The sequence below is a fragment of the Corythoichthys intestinalis genome, chromosome 2 (genome assembly GCF_030265065.1).
Source record: "Corythoichthys intestinalis isolate RoL2023-P3 chromosome 2, ASM3026506v1, whole genome shotgun sequence".
Taxonomy (NCBI): Eukaryota; Metazoa; Chordata; class Actinopteri; order Syngnathiformes; family Syngnathidae; genus Corythoichthys; species Corythoichthys intestinalis.
The window spans coordinates 71275884-71297425 of NC_080396.1; the positions used below are offsets into that span (position 1 = coordinate 71275884).

Consider the following 21542-nt stretch of genomic DNA (forward strand, 5'->3'; position numbering starts at 1 on the left):
GTATATCTAGTCGGAACTTCTCTGCCTCACACACCAGCTCAGGCTCCTTCCCTGCCAGAGAGGTGACATTCCATGTCCCAAGAGTTAGCTTCTGCAGCTGGGGGTCGGACCGCCAAGGCCCCCGCCTTTGGCTGCCGCCCAACTCCCTACGCACCCGACCCCTTTGGCCCCTCCCACAGGTGGTGAGCCCATGGGAAGGGAAACCCACGTTGCCTTTTCGGGCTGAGCCCGGCCGGGCCCCATGGGGACAGGCCCGGCCACCAGACGCTTGCCTTCGACCCCCACCTCCAGGCCTGGCTCCAGAGGGGGGCCCCGGTAACCCGCGTCCGGGCAAGGGAAACTGGGATTCATTTATGTTGCTCATCATCAGGGGTCTTTTTGTGCCATACTTTGTCTGGCCCCTCACTTAGGACCTGTTTGCCATGGGTGACCCTACCAGGGGCTTAAAGCCCCAGACAACATAGCTCCTAGGATCATTTAGACACGCGAACCGCTCCACCACGATAAGGTGATGACTCACGGGGGGAATCAAAAATGTTTTGATTGAATAATAAAGACAAAAACATCCTAGCCAAAATGTTGCCCAAACAACATTACTTCAATCAAAAAAGTTGCTTCAATCAAATTTTTTAAAAAATTAATCAAAGAAAAATACATTCACGTGCATTTTTTTGAGTTTCAAATTTATTTTTGCATTCAAACACATTTTTTTTAATTGAAGCGACTTTTTTTAATTGAAAATATATATTTTAATTGAAGCAACTTTTTAAAAAATTAAATAATAAAGACACAAATCTACCTCCATATGGCTCCACCCAGGTTCAATGGAGGACGATCTTGGCGAAAAGTATTGCCTAAGCAGCCTGATTTAGAATTCCACTCATGAATGATGGGAAACAAAAAACTGTCATTGTCAACTTATTATTATGATTATTCTTGTAAGTTGATTTTATTGCTGATACTGCGTTTCGGGGTCATCAACATGTTGTGCCCCCCCCGCCCCAAACGTCAAACTCCACCTATGCAGCCAAGGTGTTAATGAGCGTCTGACCAAACCATGATAGCAATAATTTAGTAACAACAGGAAAAACGTATACATTTTCAAAAAAAAAACATGACAATATTACAACATCATTCTCATAATATTACTTTATCTTGTATTATTATGACTTTAATTTTTGTAAGATCATGACCTTTTTCTCATAATATTGTCATTATTCTCATAGTATCACAACATGACTTAAATATCATAAAATTGTGAAGTTTTTCTTGTAATATTATGGAATTAATCTCGTAATATTACAATCTTCTCATAATATTAGGTCGTACTATGACTTTAATCACATAAAACACACTACAACTACACTACAACTTTCTTCCCTCGCAATATTATTTTTTTCTCATATTATTTCTCGCAATATTATAATTTTAATTTCATTTTATTACAACTTTACTCTTGTAACATTGCACTTTTTTCTCATAATACTGCCGTTTATCCTTTAGTATTACAGCGTAAGGATTTATTTCTGTAATATTACACCTTTTTTTCCTTGTAGTATACTGCTGGCAAAAAGTATTGGCATCCCTACAATTCTGTCAGATAATTCTCAATTTCTCCCTGACAATCATTGCAGTTACAAAATGCTTTGGTAGTAATATCTTCATTTATTTTGCTTGCAATGAAAAAACATAAAAGAGAATGAAAAAAAAAAAATCATTATCATTTTACACAAAACTCCAAAAATGGGTTGGAAAAAAGTATTGGCACCCATTGAAAAGTCATGTTATGTTTCTCTAATTTGTGTAATTAAAAGCACCTGTTACTTATTTGTGGCACATAACAGGTGATGGCAATTAATAAATCACACTTGAAAATGGATTAAAGTTGACTCAACCTCTGTCCTCGTGTGCACCACATTTAGCATGGAGAAAAGAAAGAAGACCAAACAACTGTCTGAGGACTTGAGAAGCAAACTTTTGAGGAAGCATGGGCAATCTCAAGGCTACAAGTCCATCTCCAAAGACCTGAATGTTCCTGTGTCTAACGTGCGCAGTGTCATCAATAAGTGTACAGCCCGTGGCACTGTGGCTAACATCCCTATATATGGATGCGAAAAAAAATTGACGAGAGATTTCAACGAAAGCTTGTGCGGATGGTGGATAAAGAACCTCGACGAACATCCAAACAAGTTCAAGCTGTCCTGCTGTCCGAGGGTACAACAGTGTGAACCCGTACTATCAGTCGGCGTCTGAATGAAAAGGGATTCTATGGTTGGATACCCAGGAAGACCCCACTTTAGACCCAGAGACATAAAAAAGCCAGGCTGGAGTTTGCCAAAACTTACCTGAGAAAGCCAAAAACGTTTTGGAACAATGTTCTCTAGCCAGATGAGACAAAAGTAGAGCTTTTTGGGAAAAGGCATCAGCATAGAGTTTACAGGGGGAAAAATGAGGCCTTCAAAGAAAAGAACACGGTCCCCACAGTCAAGCATGGCAGAGGTTCCCTGATGTTTTGGGGTTGCTTTGCTACCTCTGGCACTGGACTGCTTGACCGAGTGCATGGCATGATGAAGTCTGGAGACCAACAAATTTTGCAGCATACAGTAATGTAGGGCCCACTGTGAGAAAGCTGGATCTCCCTCGGAGGTCATGGGTCCTCCAGCAGGACAATGACCCAAAACACATTTCAAAGCACACGAGAAAATGGTTTGAGAGAAAGCACTGTAAGCTTCTAGGGTGGCCAGCAATGAGTCCAGACTTGAATCCCATAGAACACCTGTGGAGAGATCTGAAATGACCATTTGGAGAAGGCAACCTTCAAATCTAACAGAACTGGACCAGTTGGCCAAAGAAGAATGGTCTAAAATTCCAGCAGAGCATGGTAGCATTGTTCGCAGTTATTTCGTCTAAAGGTTGTGCTCCAAGTATTAGGCTGAGGGTGCCAATACTTTTGTCTGGCTCATTTTTGGAGTTTTCTGTAAAATGATAATGATTTCTTTTTTTTTTTCATTCTTTTTTGTGTTTTTTCATTGCAAACAATGTAAATGAAGATATCGCTACCAAAGCATTTGTAATTGCAATCATTTTCTGGGAGAAATTGAGCGTGATCTGACAGAATTGCAGGGTGCCAATACTTTTGGCCAGCAGTATATTACCATGCATGACTTTATTTTTGTAATATCAAAATTGTAATCTCATAATATTGCAATTTTAATCTCGTAACATAGCAAGTTTTTCTCGTAATATTAGGAATTTAATCTCAGTATATTACAATGCATGACGATTCTCATAACCCTATGACATTTTTCTTGTAATATTCCCTTTTTTCTCATAATATTATGACTACTCTCATAATATTACAACATTTTATTCTGGTAATACTATGACTTTAATCTCATAGTATTGCAATCTTATTCCCGTAATATTACAGCTTTTTTCCTCATAATACTGTGTTTTTTTTCTCGTAGTATTCCAACGTATGACTTTATTATTGTAATACTGTATTAAAATTTTAATCTCATAAGAATGCAATTTTAATCTCGCAACATTACTTTTTCCTCGTAATACTACGCCTTTAATCTCATGATTTTTTTCTTGTCACAGTATGATTTTAATCATTAATATTAAAATGCATATTATTTTCGCAATATTGTCTTTTTTTCCTCATAATAGTTTTTTTGTGTAGTATTACAACGTATGACTTTATTCTTGTAACATTAACATTTTAATCTCATAATATTGCAATTAATCTCGTAACATTCCAACCTTATCCTCGTAATATTACAACATATGACATGATACTCGTAATACTTTGACTTTAATCTAATGTAACATTTACAACTCTAATGTCGTAATATTACAATGTATGATATCATTCTCGTAATATTACAAGGTATGATATTATTCTCAATATATTATTTTTTTCTTGTAGCATTACAACGTATGGCTATTTTTGTAAAAATTAACATTTTAATCTCATAATATTGCAATTTTAGTCTCATAACATTACGACTTTTTCCTCCTAATATTACGACTTTAATATCATAATTTCACAACATGATTTTAATCTCATAGTACTGCAATTTTATATCATAATATTACGACTTCAATCTCGTAATATTACAATGTAAATTATTCTCATGATACCACAAGGTATGATATTATTCTCAAAATATCACTACTTTGATCTCAGAGTATTGAAATTTTAATCTTGAAATATTATGTATTTTTTCCTCATAATACAGTTTTTTTCTCGTAGTATAACAACATATGACTATTCTTGTAATATTCAAATTTTAATGTCATAATATTGCAATTTCAATCTCGTAACATTTCGACTTTTTCCTCATCGTACTACGACTTTAATCTAGTAATTATACAACATGTGACTTTTATATCATAGCATTTTAATTTATATCGTAATATTACGATTTTAATCTATTGCAAAGCGTGATATTATTGTCGTAGAATTACTCTAATCTCCTCCAATCACTGCCAATCCACCCTATTTAATCTCCTTTTCTTCCTCTTTTCCTTTTTGCTTTTCTTGTATTGCAATTTTATTCATGTAATTTTATGTCCTTTTTCTCATAATACTGTACATTTTTGTCGTAGTATTACAACATATGACTCTAGTAATATTAAAATTTTAATCTCACATTATTGCAATTTTAATCACTTAAAGTTCCGACTTTTGATGATTTTTTGTTGTAACACCACAACTTTAATCTCATTATATTACAATATATGATAATATTCTCATATTACTACTTTAATCTCAGAGCATTGCAATTTTATTCTTATGATATTATGTCTTTTTTCTCAAAACACGGTTTTTCTTGTAGTATAACAACGTATGACTATTGTTGTAAGATTAACATTTTAATCTCATATTATTGCAATTTTAATCTCATAACTACAATTTTTTCTTCATAATATTCCGATTTTGATGTAATAATTTCACAACATATGACTTTAATCTCATAGTATTGCAATTTTATATCATAATATTACAATTTTACTCTTGTAATATTACATTGTGTGATATTATTCTCCTATTAATATGACTCTAATCTCATAGTATTGCAATTTTAATCTTGTAATATTACGATTTTAATCTTGTAATATTACAACGCGTGACTTTATTCTCGTAATATTATTTTAATGCAGTGGTTCTTAACCTGGGTTCGATCGAACCCCAGGGGTTTGATGAGTAAGACTAAGGGGTTCGGGTGGAGGTAAAGAAATGCAGAGCCCTATTTTCGAACGCTGATTAAATCTAGGCAAAATTGCTTTTTAGACTAGGTTTTGCTCCCAATTTACAGGCTTAATCCATTTTTTTAACTGCTAGTCCTCAATCTGATGGAAGGAGGAACTGCTTTGCTCAGTGGAAGGTTGACTCACACTTGGTATGGGGAAATACAACAGACCTACTATGGGAAGTGTGGTCTCAAATTTTGACCTGTTTATAAAACATGCTGTCACTATGAGAAGAATTTTGAACGGGAATTTGTTAAATTATTAGCTTGCTAGTTTAGATATATGGCGGAAAACACAGACAAGACTTACAATGCAGTTTCTGCTGTTGCACTCCTCTTTAAAAGAAACTGGTGTATTTTAAACCAAAACAACATTTGTGTTTGATAGAACAATATGTCTATATGCCGCCATAGCAGATTCATGGTGCATTAAACTCCCAAACTATTATTAGTTTGTCCGTCTTACCCTGAAAACCCCCGTTTACAGACGTCGCGCAACCGCTTTTGTTTCAACCCAGCCATAAAACGAAGGTAATTAATAATATTTGTTATTCAAAATGTCTGTCGTATTTACCTTAGAATCATTATTTGATGTCTCATATTTCGTTAAAAAAAAAAAAAAAAAGACTTTAAGAAATTATTCACTCGCATATTTTAAACTTTTAAACAAATTATGTCACATTGAAAAAAATGGCGTCTGTAAAAAAGTCAGGGATATCTACCTAATAACTATCACTTAATTGTATTTTTTTTTATTACTGTCACATTTTCTCCGATATTTTAGATGATAAATAATCGATCCAAACAAAAAAAGGAAAAGAAAAAAAAACGTTTAAAATGGTAAATACATGAAAAAGAAAATCTCGACCACTCCTTGATGTCTGTGATTTCTGCATCGTGACCCTTGTTATATTACCGTCTTTCACCTAAAAAATCCCCGCAAAATCCAGCTGTGGCCATTTACAGCTGTGTCTTGACATTCAGTGATACATGCTGCATGGAGTTTTTGGATCGAAAAAAGGTAACTACGCAATAATATTTCCTTAAAGTCATGGTGTCTGTAATTCTGCTCTCGCATGCTCTCACCTCCAAATAGCGTTTAGCTGTTTAAAAAAACTTTTTTTTTTTTTTTTTTTTAAATGCCTCCTGTTCTAAATTTTTCTTCCCCCAGAAAATTGAGATTTTAAGCTTTCCAATGATGTATCACACATGCATATCGGACAATTTTGAAAGTTGGCTAAATGGGGGGTCTCAGAGCGAAACTTCAAGTCACATCAGTGTTTTCCGCCATATCGGTTTTGAATTTTCCCCAAAAAAGATTTGCTTTATTATCTAATTCCGAAGGGCTAGGTGAATCCACATGTGAAACTTGTGGGGTTCGGTACCATTAGCAAGGTTGAGACCCACTGCTTAAATCTCTTAATATGATTACTTTTATTCTCAAATCCTATTTTTTTTAATTTTTTTTAATCTTTAGTTAGCCACACTCCGGTCGCATCTTGCGATCGCCCCGCCTCCTGTCCGCCAATCTCCGCCCCCCGCCCATCTCCGCCCCGCCCAATCCACCCTCTCCGAACGCCACCGAGCGATTACGCAAATGTACGATCTGCATCCGAGCGAGCGGCCATAATTGGGATTATTTGGGAATAATTGGCTCAATCCATCCCTTTTCCTCTTGGCGCCGCCCCCACCCACCGTCATTTGCGGCTGTCATGGAGGAGGGGGTTCTTCTTTTCCCTCGTCTTCTTCTTCTTCTTCTCCTCCTCCTCCTCCAGCCGGCCGACGTCCAACAAAACAAAGGCTGCGTTTAATATGTGCAAGAAGGAATCGCGTCGCTTCTTAAAGATGGAGAACGAGATTTATGGGCGCGCGCACCGAGCGATCGGCTCGCCGATCCGCGTCCGTTGGAATTGCACCTTTTCCCGAGCCCGGCATTGAAAATCGGACATTACCGGGGATAAATGAAGGCGAGCAGATCCTTTGGCTTTTTTTATTCGTCCTCTGGAGATCTCCCGTGCACCCTCCTTCCCCCCCCCTTTCGACGTGATGCAGCACGGATCGACTGTGTTTACACGCTCGATGCTCCGATTTTTGTCGCCTTTTCTCCCGTCGCATCTTCAGCTGTTGATCCCATGTCGTCTCTTCGGATGGATTTATGCATAACAGGTGTTCCGGGCATGAGGCTTGACGGTGCGCTCTTGATTTTTTTCGACGCGGAGACAAAGCCAAGGCCCGATCGTTTTTTTGCTGGGTTGTTTTGCAGCGAGATGAAATGAAAGGTAGGTGGTGTGGGTGGGTGGGTGGATTCGCCCGGGTCGTGACACCTGTTTGTGTCTTTTTTGGCGTCCGCGGGCCTGACCTAATACGTTGATTAGTACTTAGTCAAGGTGGTAAAAGGATGTCGGTGTGCTTGGCCTACATTGAAGAGGGAGGAAGGCAGGAAGGCCCACCCTGATGATGAGCATGAAAACGTCTACCGCTTGTGGTCATTGGATATATAATATCATGGTAATAATTGATGGTAGTTTTGCATGTAATGCAAAAGATACCATCCATAATATTCCTTTTATCCCCCCAATGATGTTTCTTCCCAGCCAAAAACGTTTGACCCACCGACACAGTTCAAACACCAAATCCGTTTAACACCCAAAAAATGGCTGATTGGCCATAATTGTCTTACAGTGATTAATCCAAATAACACCATTTAAACATAAAACAAAATCAGGATATTGAAGCGCATTTATTATCTTTATAATCATTATTATTGCCCATTATTTATGGTTATTGTCATTGCATTATTTTTATTAAATTTTTTTCTTGTAGCAAAATTCACAGAGAAATTTCCCATACATTTCCATTGAACAAAATTTCCCATTCATTTCCAATGGCCCGAATTCGTCATTCCATTGACAGGAAGTGAGCTGTAATGAACAGGAAATGATGCGCTATCTGCCGGAAACACCGTGAAATGCCCCCAAATCAACAGGAAGTGACCCTGATATAGCCCCAAATCAACAGAAGTGAAGCTACACCAACAGGAAATGACCCTGAAATGCCTGGAAATTAACAGGAAGTAACCCGTCATCTGGTGCAAACACCCTGGAATGCCCCCAAATTAACAGGAAGTGACCCGATATCAACAGGACGTAAACTGATATCAATAGAAAGTGACCCCAAATTAACTAGAAGTGACCTGATATCAATGGAAAGTGACTCTGAAATGCCCGCAAATAAACAGGAAGGGAATCTATATGAACAGTAAATGACCCTGAAATGACTCAAAATCAACAGGAAGTGACCCGATATCAACAGGAAGTGAACTGATATCGACAGGAAGTTACTCCAAATCAACTGGAAGTGACCTGATATGAACGTAAGTGACCCCAAAATGCCTCCACATAAATAGGAAGGAATCTATATAAACAGGAAATGACCCTGAAATGCCTTAAAATCAACAGGAAGTGACCCGTCATCAACTGGAAACACCCTGAAATGCCGTCATCATAAGTGAAGCTCCATCAACAGGAAATGACCCTGAAATGTCTGATAATCAAAAGGGAATGACCTATAATCAACAGGAAGTGACCCGTCATTACCTGGAAACACCCTGGAATGCCCCCAAATCAACAGGAAGTGACCTATTATTAACAGGAGGTGACCTCAAAATGCCTCAAAATCATCGGGAAGTGAGCAGATATCAACAGGAAGTGACCCCGACATAACAACAAAGAAGTAAACATATCAATAGGAAGTGACCACAAATCAACTGGAAGTGACCTGATATCAAAGCGAGGTGATCCTGAAATGCCCCCAAATAAATAGGAAGGGAATCTATATAAAAAGGAAATAACCCTGAAATGCCTCAAAATCAACAGGAAATGACCTATAATCAACAGGAAGTGATCCGTCATCAACTGGAAACACCTTGAAATGCCCCCAAACCAATAGAAGTGACATACACCAACAGGAAATGACCCCGAAATGTCTCAAAATCAACAGGAAGTGACCCGTCATCAGCTGGAAGCACCCTGTAATGCCCCCAAATCAACAGGAAGTGACCGGATATCAACAGGAAGTGAACTGATGTCAACAGGTACTGACCCCAAATCAACTGGAAGGGACCTGATATCAACGGGAAGTGACCCCGAAATGCCCCAAATCAACTGGAGTGGAATCTATACAAAGAGGAAATGACCCTGAAATGCCTCAAAATCAACAGGAAGTCACCCGTCATCAGCTGGGAACACCCTGGAATGCCCCAAAATCCACAGGAAGTGACCTGATATCAACGAGGAAGTAAACGGATAACAACAGGAAGTGATCCTGAAATGCCTCAAAATCAACAGCAGGTGACCCGTCAACAACTGGAAACACCCTGGAATGTCTCCAATTCATCACGAAGTGACCCAATATCAACAAGGAACTAAACGAATAGCTACAGGAGGTGACCCCAAATCAACTGGAAGTGTCCTGATATCACCAGGAAGTGACCCTGAAATGCCCAAAATCAACTGGAAGGGAATCTATATAAACAAGAAATGACCCCGAAATGCCTCAAAATCAACAGGAAGTGACCCGTCCTTAAATGGAAACACTCTGAAATGCCCCCAAGTCAACGGGAAGTGGCCTAATATTAACAGGAAGTGACCCCAAAATGTCCCCAAATCATCAGGAAGTGACTTGATATCAACAGGAAGTGACCCCGGCATGCCCCTAAATGAACAGGAAGTGAATGTATATCAACAGGAAATAACCCTGAAATGTGCCCCTAAATCATCAGGAAGTGACCTGATATAAACAGAAGTGACCCGTCTCTAACTGGAAACACCCTGAAATGCCCCAAAATCAACAGGAAGTGACCTATTATTAACAGGAGGTGACCTCAAAATGCCTCCAAATCATCGGGAAGTGAGCAGATATCAACAGGAAGTGACCCCGACATGCCCCGAAATCAATGGGAAGTGAAAGTATATCAACAGGAAAGTTACCCTGAATTGCCTCAAAAACAGGAAGTGGACTGATATCAACTGGAAGTGACCCCGAAATGCCCCCCAAATCAACAGAAAGTGACCCGATATCAACAGGAAGTGACCCAAAATTACAGCAGTTTCTGTTTTGTGTTTTTTTTGTACAGTTTTACTATTTTTACTATTTTTTTCCCCACAGTTTGTCATTTTTTCCGAGTTTTGCTCAGTTTAGCCAATATTTGTTTTTTGCAGTTTTTGTGTTTTTTATGGTTTTGCAATTATTGGCTATAGTTTGCCATGTTTTTTGCGGGGTTTTTTTCCTTTCCGTTTTTGAAGGTTTTTTTGCATCTCCCATTCAGCAAGGATTGGATGTCTCATACCGTCAATGGCAGCTTCAGTAAAATATTAAAATACTAAATTTTTTGGGTGACTTTCTTGTGTTTTTTTCTGGTTTTACTATAAAAAAAAACACACAAAACTGCATTAAAAAGGCAAGAAACCTGCGAAAACAGCAAAAGAAAAAAAACCACAAAAAGCAACAAAAAATGCCGAACTGCGAAAATTGTGGGGAAAAAAATTGGCAAAACCGCAAAAAAGCTAAAAGAAAAACCACAAAAATTGCACAAAAAACACAAAAAAAGACGAAAAATTGCAAAAACGCAAAAAAAACCTGGAAAACTTTTTTTTGTGTCAATTTTAGGTGATTTATGTTTTGTTTTTTAATTATTTGTCAGTTTTTGTTTTCCTGTTTTTTGGAAGGGGGTTTGTTTTTGCTTTTGTTTTTTTTTTTTGTTTTATCTATTTTTTTTGTTGTTGTTGCAGTTTTGACTATTTTTGTGTTTTTCAGTCTTTGTAATTTTAACAGTTTTTTTCCCTCCGTTTTCACGGGTTTTTTGCCCCTCCAGTCAACATGGATTGGACGTCACATGCCACCAATGAGTGCCCAATGACTTAAACTAATATATCAAATAAATTGTCCATTTTTTGGGGTTGATGACAAACGCAAATAGCTGCATTAAAATGCAAAATACTGTGAAATCAGATAAAACCCCACAGAAGCCAGTAAACACACCAAACTGCGAAAACTGCAAAAACCCACACAAACACAAACAACCAAACAAACAAACAAAAAAAAAACAAAAAAACAAAAACTGCGAAAATGCAAAAAAAAAAAAAAAAAAAACATGGAATACTGCTCATCTTTTTTGGTCATTTTTCAGTGATTTTTTTTTTTTTTTGGTGGGGATTTTTCCTGTTTGTAGTCGTGGTCTTTTTTCGTTGTTGCAGTTTTTCACATTTCTGCAGATTTTCTGGGTGATTTTTTTATTTGTTTTAGCTTGTTTTTTGTTGTTGTTTTTTTTTTTGTAGTTTTGACTATTTTTGTTTTTGCAGTCTTTCTAATTTTTTGCCCCTCCAGTCAACATGGATTGGACGTCTCAGACCACAAATGAGTGTCCAGTGACTTAAACTAAAATATCAACTAAATTTTTAATTTATTTGGGGTTGATGAAAACTGCAAAATCAGAAAAAAAACTCCACAAAAGCCAGTAAAAACACCAAACTTCGAAAACTACAACCCCCCCACCCCCCTGCAAAATAAATAAATAAAAATCACCCACAAATTGCAAAAACGCAAAAAATCATGGAATACTGTTAGTCTTTTTTGTCAGTTTTCTGTGATTTATTTATTTATTTATTTATTTTTGGAGGGGATTTTTCCTGTTTTTTCTCGTGGTATTTTTTTTTTTTTTTTTTTTTTTGCAGTTTTTCACATTTTTACAGATTTTCTGGGTGATTTTTTTGTTTTTGCTTTTGACTGTTTTTTTTTTTTTTTTTGCAGTTTTGACTATTTTTGTTTTTTAGTCTTTCTATTTTTTAGCAGACCCCGCCCCCCTCCATTTTCAGAGGTTTTTTTGGCCCTCCAGTCAATATGGATTGGACGTCTTACGCCACCAATGAGTGCCCAGTAACTTAAACTAAAATATCAACTAAATTGTCAATTTGTTTGGAATTGATGAAAATTGCAAAAAACTGTTTTAAAAGGCAATAAACTGCAAAATCGGGAAAAAAACCACAAAAGCCAGTAAAAACACCAAACTTCGAAAACTGAAAAAACAAAACAAAACAAAACAAAAAAACACCCAGAAAATGCGAGAACGCAAAAAACATGGAATACTTTTAGACTTTTTTTTTTTTGTCAGTTGTTTTTTTGTTGTTGTTGTTTGTTTTTTGTTTATTTTTTGTGGTGGTGTTTTTTCTTGTTGCCGTTGATCACATTTTTGCAGATTCTCTGGGTGATTTTTTTTTTTTTTTTTTGCAGTTTTGACTATTTTTCTTTTTTGTCTTTCCCCGTTTTTACGGGTTTTTTACCACTCCAGTCAACATGCATTGAAAGTCTCGCAGAGCCAATGAGTGCCCAATGACTTACACAAATAAAACTAAATTGTCCATTTTTTGCGGTTGAGGGAAAAAAAACGCAAAAATTCAGTAAAAACGCTAAACTGCGAAAATCTGCAAAAAAAAAACACCAAAAAATGCAAAGAAGAACGGCAAAAAACAAAATTTCAGCAATACCGCAAAAAACTGCAAAAAATCCACAAAAACGCGGAAATAACACAAAAACCCACCCCAAAAAATTGAAAAACCAGAAACTTAGTATTAGTCTTTACAGGGCATTCACTGGCTGCCATTGACAACGCTAGACGTCCAATCCATTGTGACTTACTTGGATGTCTAGCGTCGTTAATGGCAGCCAATGACTGCCCTATACTGACTATACTGATTTTTTATGCTTTTTTTTCTCTGGTTTCAGTGGTTTTTACAATTTTGGCAATTTTTTGGGAGGGGCTGGGGTTTGCTTTTTTTTTTTTTGCAGTTTTTGTGCGTTTTGCCAAAATTGTTTCAAGTTTTCGCAGCCCCCCCCTTTTTTTTCTGGTTGATTTTTGTAGTTTTTTGCCTTTAAATGCAGTTTTTTTTTGCTTTTTCCATTTATATCTTTTGGGTGTTTTTTTCCATTTTTTTTTCATGGTTTTCTTTTTTTTTTTGTTCTTTTTTGCATTTACCCCTAACCCGAAAAAAAAAAAAAAAAAAAACATTCATTAATGAGTAAAACTAAAACAAATCAAGTAAATTGTCAATTTTATTGTGATTTTTTTTTTTTTTTGGTATGTTTTATTTCTGGTTTAGTTCGCCCCTGGCAATCCACATGGATTGGACATCTCGCACCATCAATGGCAGCCAATGAGATTCCATAACCCAAAAATGGATAGGAAGTGGGATCAAATCTATAGGAAGTGAGCCATGAGACGTGGCGTTTGCTGCAGGAAGGGGCGTGGCCAAAAAACACTTAGGTCTGTTGGACATGCCCAGTCTCATCTCATCTCATCTCATCCCTCCTTGCAGCAACACCACCTACACCCGTGCGTGCGTTCATGCAAACACCCACACTGGCACAAAGTATGCGAGCTGGTGTAGCTTAGCAACGGGAAAGGTAATTACTAAGAGAGCCGAGGAGCCGTCGAGCGGCTCATTTCATCCCGGACTAAAGTGCTTGAAGGCCATTGAATGAACCGCTCGCCCCTCCTGGTCAACATGAATTAGACATCCAGCGCCGTCAATAGCATTCAAACATGAGCATTCAAGGGTAATCCTTCGGATGTCTATGGTTGTCAAAGGCAGGCCATGAGTTGTTTTTGGGTCACTTCCTTGTTCATTCTAAGGTTCTTCCATGTCATATTTTGGGCCTCTTCTTGTTCAATTTGATTCATTTCCTGTTGATTTTAGGGAAATTCCTGGTCACTTCCTGTTCAGTGGTCATTTCCTGTTTATTTTGGGTCACTTCCTGTTTGGTTTTTGAGGCATTTCCTGGTCACTTCCTGTTCATTTTGGGGCATTTAGAGGTCACTTCCTGTTTATTTTGGGTCTCTTCCTGTTGTTTTTGAGGCATTTCTAGGTCACTTCTGGTACATTTTGGATCATTTCCTGTTGCTTTTAGGGCATTTCCTGGTCACCTCCTGTTCATTTTGGGACATTTAGAGGTCACTTCCTGGTAATTTGGGTCACTTTCTTTTGGTTTTGAGGCACCTATGGATCATACAGTATTATATACATTTTGGATCATTTGCTGTTGATTTTAAGGCTTTTTGTGATCATTTCCTGTTCATTTTGAGGCATTTAGAGGTCACTTCCTGGTAATTTTGGGTCACTTTTTATTGATATTAGGGCTTTTCCTGGTCACTTCCTATTTATTGGTCACCTTCTATGCATTTTGGAGCATTTAGAGGTCACTTCCTGTTTATTTTGGGTCACTTCCTGTTGTTTTGACGTATTTCTAGGTCACTTCTTGGATCATTTCCTGTTGAATTCAGGGTATTTCCTGGTCACTTCCTGTTTATTGGCCATTTCCTGTTCATTTTGGGGGCATTTAGATGCCACTTCCTGTTTATTTTTGGTCACTTTCTGTTGGTTTTTGGGGCACCTATGGGTCATATTATCTACATTTTGGATCATTTCCTGTTGATTTTATGGAATTTCCTAGTCACTTCCTGTTCATATTGAGGCCTTTACATGTCACTTCCTGTTTATTGGTCACTTCTTGTTCATTTTGGGGAATTTAGAGGGCACTTTCTATTTATTTGGGTCATTTTCTGTTGGTTTTAGGGCACCGATGGGTCATGTTATGTACATTTTGGATCATTTTATGATGAGTTTCGTTCATTTCCTGGTCACTTCCTGTTTATTGATCACTTCCTGTTTATTCCGGGAAATTTAGAGGTCACTTCTCGTTTATTTTGGGACACTTTTTGTTGGTTATGGGTCATTTCTAGGTCACTTCTTGTACATATTGGATAATTTCCTGTTGATTCTAGGGCATTTCCTGGTCACGTCCTGTTTATTGTTAACTTCATGTTCATTTTAAGCCATTTAGAGGTCATTTTTTGTTTGTTTTGTTGTACCTATGGTTTACATGCTGTCAACCGTTTCCTGTCGATATTTTAGGGATTTCCATTCCAGGTCACTTCTTTAACAGTGGTCATTTCCTGTCAATTCCTGTTCCTTTTGGGGCATTTTCCAGGTCACTTCAGATTGATTTTGGAACATTTCTGGGCCATTTTTTGTTGACAGGGTCACTTTGTTTCGGGTCACTTCTGGTACATTTTGGTCACTTCCTATACATTTTCAAGCATTTATGGGTTACTTCCTGTGTAGTTTGAATCATTTGTTATGATGTTATGGCATTTCCTGGCAGCTTTCTGTTAATGGTCACTTCCTTTTCAATTTGAGGCATTTCGAGGTCACCTCCTTGTTGATTTTGGGGCAATTCTGGGCCATTTTCGGTTGATTTTGGGTCACTTTCTGTTGATTTGAGGCGACTTCCTATGTATTTTGGGCATTCCAGGGCACTTCTTGTTGATTTGTCAAGTACTGTTGATTAGAGGGCATTTCCAGGTCACTTCCTGTTGTTTTTGAGGAATTTGTGAGCTTCTGTTGATTTTGAGTCACTTTCTGTTAGTTTTGGGGCTAGTCCTGGTCATTTCCTGTTTAATTTGGGGCATTAATGAGCCATTTCCTGTTGATTTTGGTTCACATTCTGTTAATCTTAAGTCACTTCCTGTACATTTTGGAGCATTCCAGGTCACTTCCTATTGATTTATCAATTCCTGTTGATCTTGGGGCATTTCCAGGTCATTTCCTATTTTTGTGGGGGCAATTATGTGCCATTTAGTGTTGATGTAGGGTCACTTTTTGTTGGTTTTGGGTGACTTCTTATACATTTTAAAGCATTTACGAGTTACTTCTTGAATAGTTTGGATAATTTCCTGTTGATTTTAGGACATTTCCTAGTCGCTTTCTGAGGTTTGTCACTTCCTGTTCATTTTGGGGGCATTTCGAGGTCAATTCCTGTTTATTTTGGGTCATTTTCTGTTGGTTTTGGGGCACCTATGGGTCATTTTATGTACATTTTGAATCATTTCCTGTCTATTTTTGGGCATTTCCTGGTCACTTCCTGTTCATTTTGGGGAATTTAGGGGTCACTTACTATTTATTTTGGGTCGATTTCTATTGGTTTTGGAGCAACAATGGTCATATTATGTACATTATGGATCATTTCCTGTTGATTTTAGGGCATTTCTTCATCATTCCTGTTTATTGGTCATTTCCTGTGAATTTTGGGGATTTTAGAGGTCAATTACTGTTACTTTTGGGTCACTTTCTGTTGGTTTTAGAGCATGTATGGGTCATATTAGGAACATTTTGGATCATTTCCTGTTGATTTTAGGGCACTTCCTGTTTATTGGTCATTTCTTGTTCATTTTGGGGACTTTAGAGGTCACTTCCTGTTTATTTTTGGTCACTTTCTTTTGGTTTTAGGGCATTTCTGGGTCACTTTTTGTACATTTTGGATCATTTCCTGTTGATTTGAGGGTATTTCCTGGTGACGTCCTGTTTATCGGTCACTTCCTGTTCATTTTGGGAAAGTTAGAGGTCACTTAATGTTTATTTTGGGTCACTTCATGGACATTTTGGAGCATTCAGGGTCACTTTCTTTTGATTGATCAATTCTTGATTTTGGGGCATTTCCATGACATTGCCTGTTGATTTAGTGTCACTTTTTGTTGGTTTTGGGTGACTTCTGGTGCATCTTGGTCACTTCCTATATGTTTTCATGCATCTATTAGTTACTTTTTGTATAGTTTGAATCAATTCCTGTTGATTTTAGGGAATTTCCTGATCGCCTTCTGTTATTGGTCACTTCCTGTTTATTTTGGGGCTTTCTGGGGTCACTTTATACATTTTTAGGACTTCGTGAGTTACTTCCTTTTGATTACGGGTATACCACTGACAACAATAGACACCCGATCGATTTCAAATGGATTAGACGTCTACTAGATTCATTTGGAGAAGGACAATTGGACACCACACAATTGGACATCCACCATTGTCAACGTCATTGACACGGCTGTCCCGTGTGTTTTTGTTCACAGGCGACGAGCTTTCGGACACAAGAGGTGGGACGACGTGTCGACAAGGTTTCTCCCGGTAAAGCGGACGACGGGCGTACGAGGATCAGCTGAGCTTGAAGCCGGGCAGGAGGTCCTCACCATGGCCAACCAGACCTTCTCCGCAGACGGCCTCTTGTCCGTCCTGGCCTCCCAGAGCGTCCCGTCCAGGGCGTCGGCGGGCGCCCCCGGCCCGGCCTGGGACGCCTCGGCCTACCTGAAGCTGGTCTCCCTGGGCCTGATCATTTGCGTGAGCCTGGCGGGCAACCTGTCGGTTTCTCTGCTGGTCCTCCGAGAACGGACGCTCCACAAGGCACCTTACTTCTTCCTGCTGGACCTGTGCCTGGCGGACGCGGCTCGCTCGGCCGCCTGCTTCCCGTTCGTGCTGGCGTCGGTCCGCAACGGCTCGGCCTGGACCTACAGCGCCCTGAGCTGCAAGGTGGTGGCCTTCATGGCGGTGCTCTTCTGCTTCCACGCCGCCTTTATGCTCTTCTGCGTGGCCGTCACCCGCTACCTGGCCATCGCCCACCACCGCTTCTACGCCAAGCGCATGACCGTCTGGACCTGCGCCGCTGTGGTCTGCATGGTGTGGACCTTGGCAGTGGCCATGGCCTTCCCGCCCGTCTTCGACGTGGGCACCTACAAGTTCATCCGCGACGAGGACCAGTGCATCTTCGAGCACCGCTACCTGAAGACCAACGACACCCTTGGCTTCATGCTGATGCTGGCCGCCGTGGTGCTGGCCACGCATGGCTTCTACGCCAAGTTGCTGCTCTTCGAGTACCGCCACCGCAAGATGAAGCCGGTCCAGCTGGTGCCGGCCATCAGCCAGAACTGGACCTTCCACGGCCCCGGCGCCACCGGCCAGGCGGCGGCCAACTGGATCGCCGGCTTCGGCCGGGGCCCCATGCCGCCCACCCTGCTGGGCATCCGCCAGAACCTCCACAACCAGCACCGCCGCCTGCTGGGGATGGACGAGGTCAGGTCGGAGAGGAGGTTGGGCCGCATGTTCTACGCCGTCACCTTGCTCTTCCTCCTCCTCTGGGCTCCTTACGTGGCCGCCTGCTTCTGGCGGGTTTTCGTCAAGTCCTGCAGCGTTCCTCACCGGTACCTCTCCGTCACCGTCTGGATGAGCTTCGCCCAGGCCGGGGTCAACCCCATCTTCTGCCTACTGCTCAACGAGGACCTGAGGAAAGTGCTCAGGGCCCACCTGCCCACCTACTGGAGGACTAAGCAACATCTACCCCAAGACGAGGCCTACTGCATCATGTGAGGAGGTTCCTCGGACTGGAAAAATGGAGACGGACGCCGTTTTTTCTTTTTGAACCCCTCCGTGCCTGAATTTGCAGACTCTCCGGTGTCTTATCACCGTCAACGAGATGAAGTCTCCCGTTAATGAGTTTATCGTTAGTAGACGTCTTGCGCCGTCAGTGAGTTAATAAATGTATATAAAGCATTGGAGGAATATTTTTAAAATAGTCTTGATAAAATTAATTAAATAAATAAATAATTTAAATAATTGGAAAACAGACACCAAAAAAGAGAGAAAATTATCCCCCCCAAAAAAAGAAATAGTTTGAATAGAAAATTTAGAAATAAATTAAAGTTACAAAATAATTTTTTATTTGTCAAATTTAACCAAAATTGATTTCTTTAATTGTTTGTCTGCATTATTTATTTGTAAATCATTTAGGATATTTCTTCAATTTCTTTTTATTTATTTATTTATTTAACTTTTAATGAATTTTCTATATTTTTATTTTATTTATTTTTATTTATTTTAAACTGTTAAATAAATATACATATACATTTATTTAATTCATTCTGATTTAATTTTTAAAAATTACATTTGTTTTAAACTATTTTTAAATTGTTGTTTCAAATATTTCTACACTTCTTAATTAAATTAATAATTAAAATTAATAAATTGTATATTTTCTCCAGATTTTTTTTCTTTCTCAAATGTTTTATTTAAAAATATTTATGATTAATTTTCTGTCTTTTTTTTACTGCCTTTTGTTTTTTTCCCCCGCTTTTAAATTTGTTTCATAAATTTATTTTTAATTAAATTAACAATTAAAAAAAGAAGGAATTTATTCATAAATAACTCCTTTTATAGTTGCCCCAGAATCATTTAATTTTTAAAAATTTTTATTTTAAAAGCTATATTTTTTAATCTTTTTTGTTAAGAGGGATTTTTTTAAAATTAAAAATGTTCCAATTTTTAGTTGTAGTTTTCAATTCAGTTATAATCATTATTTGTCATTTATTTTATTTTTCCATGTAATTTTCTATAGTCTGTTGTTTTTTGTTGAAATGCTGATTATTTGAATGTATTCCCCAATGCTTAAAAAAAAAAAAAAAAGTCAATTCAGACACGAAGGGGTTAATATCACCTTGCCTTACTGGAGAAGGGTTGAAGCGGGCACAAAAACCCAGCGTGATCAAATCATCGGATCGGATTTAAAAGACATAGTGAAGAATTGGGGAAAACAAAAAATACAAAAAAAACAACAACAAAAAACGCGGGTGGGCGGGACTTGCTAATCCAAGGAGATGCGCGGACATTGAAGCGACTCTTTTCTTTCCGCAGGAAACCTAACGTGCTTGACTCCATTTCTGATGCGTTCCATTTCTTTGTACCATAAAAAGGGTAGGGGATTATTACCACGGAGTATCAGGGCCAAACAAAGAAAGTTAAAAATGGGACGAACAGGTTAAAGTCGTAGTACTAACATGAGAAAAAAAAGTCGTAATACTACGAGATTAAAATTGTAGTATTAGTATGAGTCCAAGAAAAAATGGCCATATTCATATGTTGAGTATTAATACGAAAAAAAAAGTTGTAATATTACAATTTCAAAAGTCATAGTATTACTATGAGAAAACCAGTTGTAATACTTCGAGATTAAGTCGTAATATTACGAGATTTAAATCACAGTATTAGCCTGAGAAAAAAAAGTTATAATATGAGAAATAAGTCGTACTATTAGTACATGAAAAAAGTCGTAATATTACGATATTAAAAGTAGTAGTACTGGTACAAGTCGTACTAATACAGCAATTTTAATCTCGTAATATTAATATGTTTACTGTAGGTACTAATAATATGACTTCAAAGATCGTAAAATTACGACTTTTTACTCGTACTAAAGCTTTTACTTCACTGTAATCTCATACAGTGGTATGAAAACGTATCTGAACCTTTTGGAATTTCCTCACATTTCTGCATTAAAATCACCATCAAATGTGATTTGATCTTTGTCAAAATCACACAGATGAAAAAAAAAAACGCGTCTGCTTCAACTAAAACCACCCAAACATTTATAGGTTTTCATGTTTTAATGGTATGCAAACAATGACAGAAGGTGGAAAAATAAGTAAATCAACCAGGTTTGGTTGAATCACGTTTAATAATTTGTGCCTCCCCCTTTTGGCAGCAATAACTTCAACCAGACGCTGCAGATCAGTCTGGCGCATCAATCAGGCCTAATCTTGGCCAATTCTTCTCTACAAAACTGCTGTAGTTATATCAGATTCCTGGGATGTCTGGCATGAATCACTGTCTTTAGGTCATGCCACAGCATCTCAAAGTCTGGATTTTGACTTGGCCACTCCAGAACGTGTATTTTGTTCTTCTGTACCACTCTGAAGTTGATTTACTTATGCATTTTGGATGATTGTCTTGTTGCAGCATTGATCCTATTTTTAGCTTCAACTATTTGCCAGGAGGCCTCAGGTTTTCCTGCAAAACATCCAGATAAACTTTTGAATTAATTCTTCCATTGATGAATGGAAGTTGTTCAGGCCCTGAGGGAGCAAAACAGCCCCGAAACATTTTTTTTTTTTTTTTTGTTTTGTTTAGACAGCAGTGGCTTCCTGTGTGGAGTCCTCCCATGAACACCATTCTTGGCCATAGATTTACATACCATTGATATGTGCAGAGATATTGGACTGTGCCATGGATTTCTGTAAGTCTTTAGCAGACACGCTAGGGTTCATTTTTACCTTTCTGAGTATTCTGCACTGAATTTTTGGCGTCACCTTTGGTGGACGGTCACTCCTTGGGAGAGAAGCAACAGTGCTAAACTCTCTCCATTTGTAGACAACTTCTCTGACTGTCGATTGATGAACATCCAGACTTTTAGAGATGGTTTTGTATCCTTTCCCAGCTTTATGCAAATCAACAATCTTTGATCGCAGGTCTTCAGACAGTTTTTTTGACCAAGCCATGATGCACATCAGACAATGTTTCTCATCAAGACAATTCTTACCAGGTGTGTGTTTTATAGTGGGCAGGGCAGCTTTAAACCACT

At 38.4% G+C, this 21542-nt stretch overlaps 1 protein-coding gene across 3 annotated transcripts; it reads left to right on the forward strand.

The window, feature by feature from the left end:
• The first annotated feature begins 6881 nt into the window (after positions 1–6881).
• gpr173 (G protein-coupled receptor 173) lies at positions 6882–18903 on the forward strand. 3 transcript variants are annotated; one of them, XM_057830016.1, is made up of 3 exons: positions 6882–7537; positions 13412–13575; positions 17212–18903. In XM_057830016.1, exons 2-3 carry the CDS (start codon positions 13526–13528, stop codon positions 18497–18499), a joined length of 1338 nt encoding a protein of 445 aa, XP_057685999.1. In that variant the 5' UTR covers positions 6882–7537; positions 13412–13525; the 3' UTR covers positions 18500–18903. The 3 variants fall into 3 exon arrangements, with proteins under 3 accessions (XP_057685999.1, XP_057686000.1, XP_057686001.1); XM_057830017.1 differs by lacking the exon at positions 13412–13575; XM_057830018.1 differs by lacking the exons at positions 6882–7537; positions 13412–13575 and adding an exon at positions 7586–7766.
• Positions 18904–21542: the final 2639 nt, after the last annotated feature.

What these genes read in the sequence shown, in the direction of transcription:
- gpr173 (XM_057830016.1), top strand. Translation starts at nt 13,526, where the DNA reads ATGAGACGTGGCGTTTGCTGCAGGAAGGGGCGTGGCCAAAAAACACTT. An exon ending in CGTGGCCAAAAAACACTTAG is followed by an intron (nt 13,576 to 17,211) that starts GTCTGTTGGACA and finishes TTTTGTTCACAG; the next exon opens with GCGACGAGCTTTCGGACACA.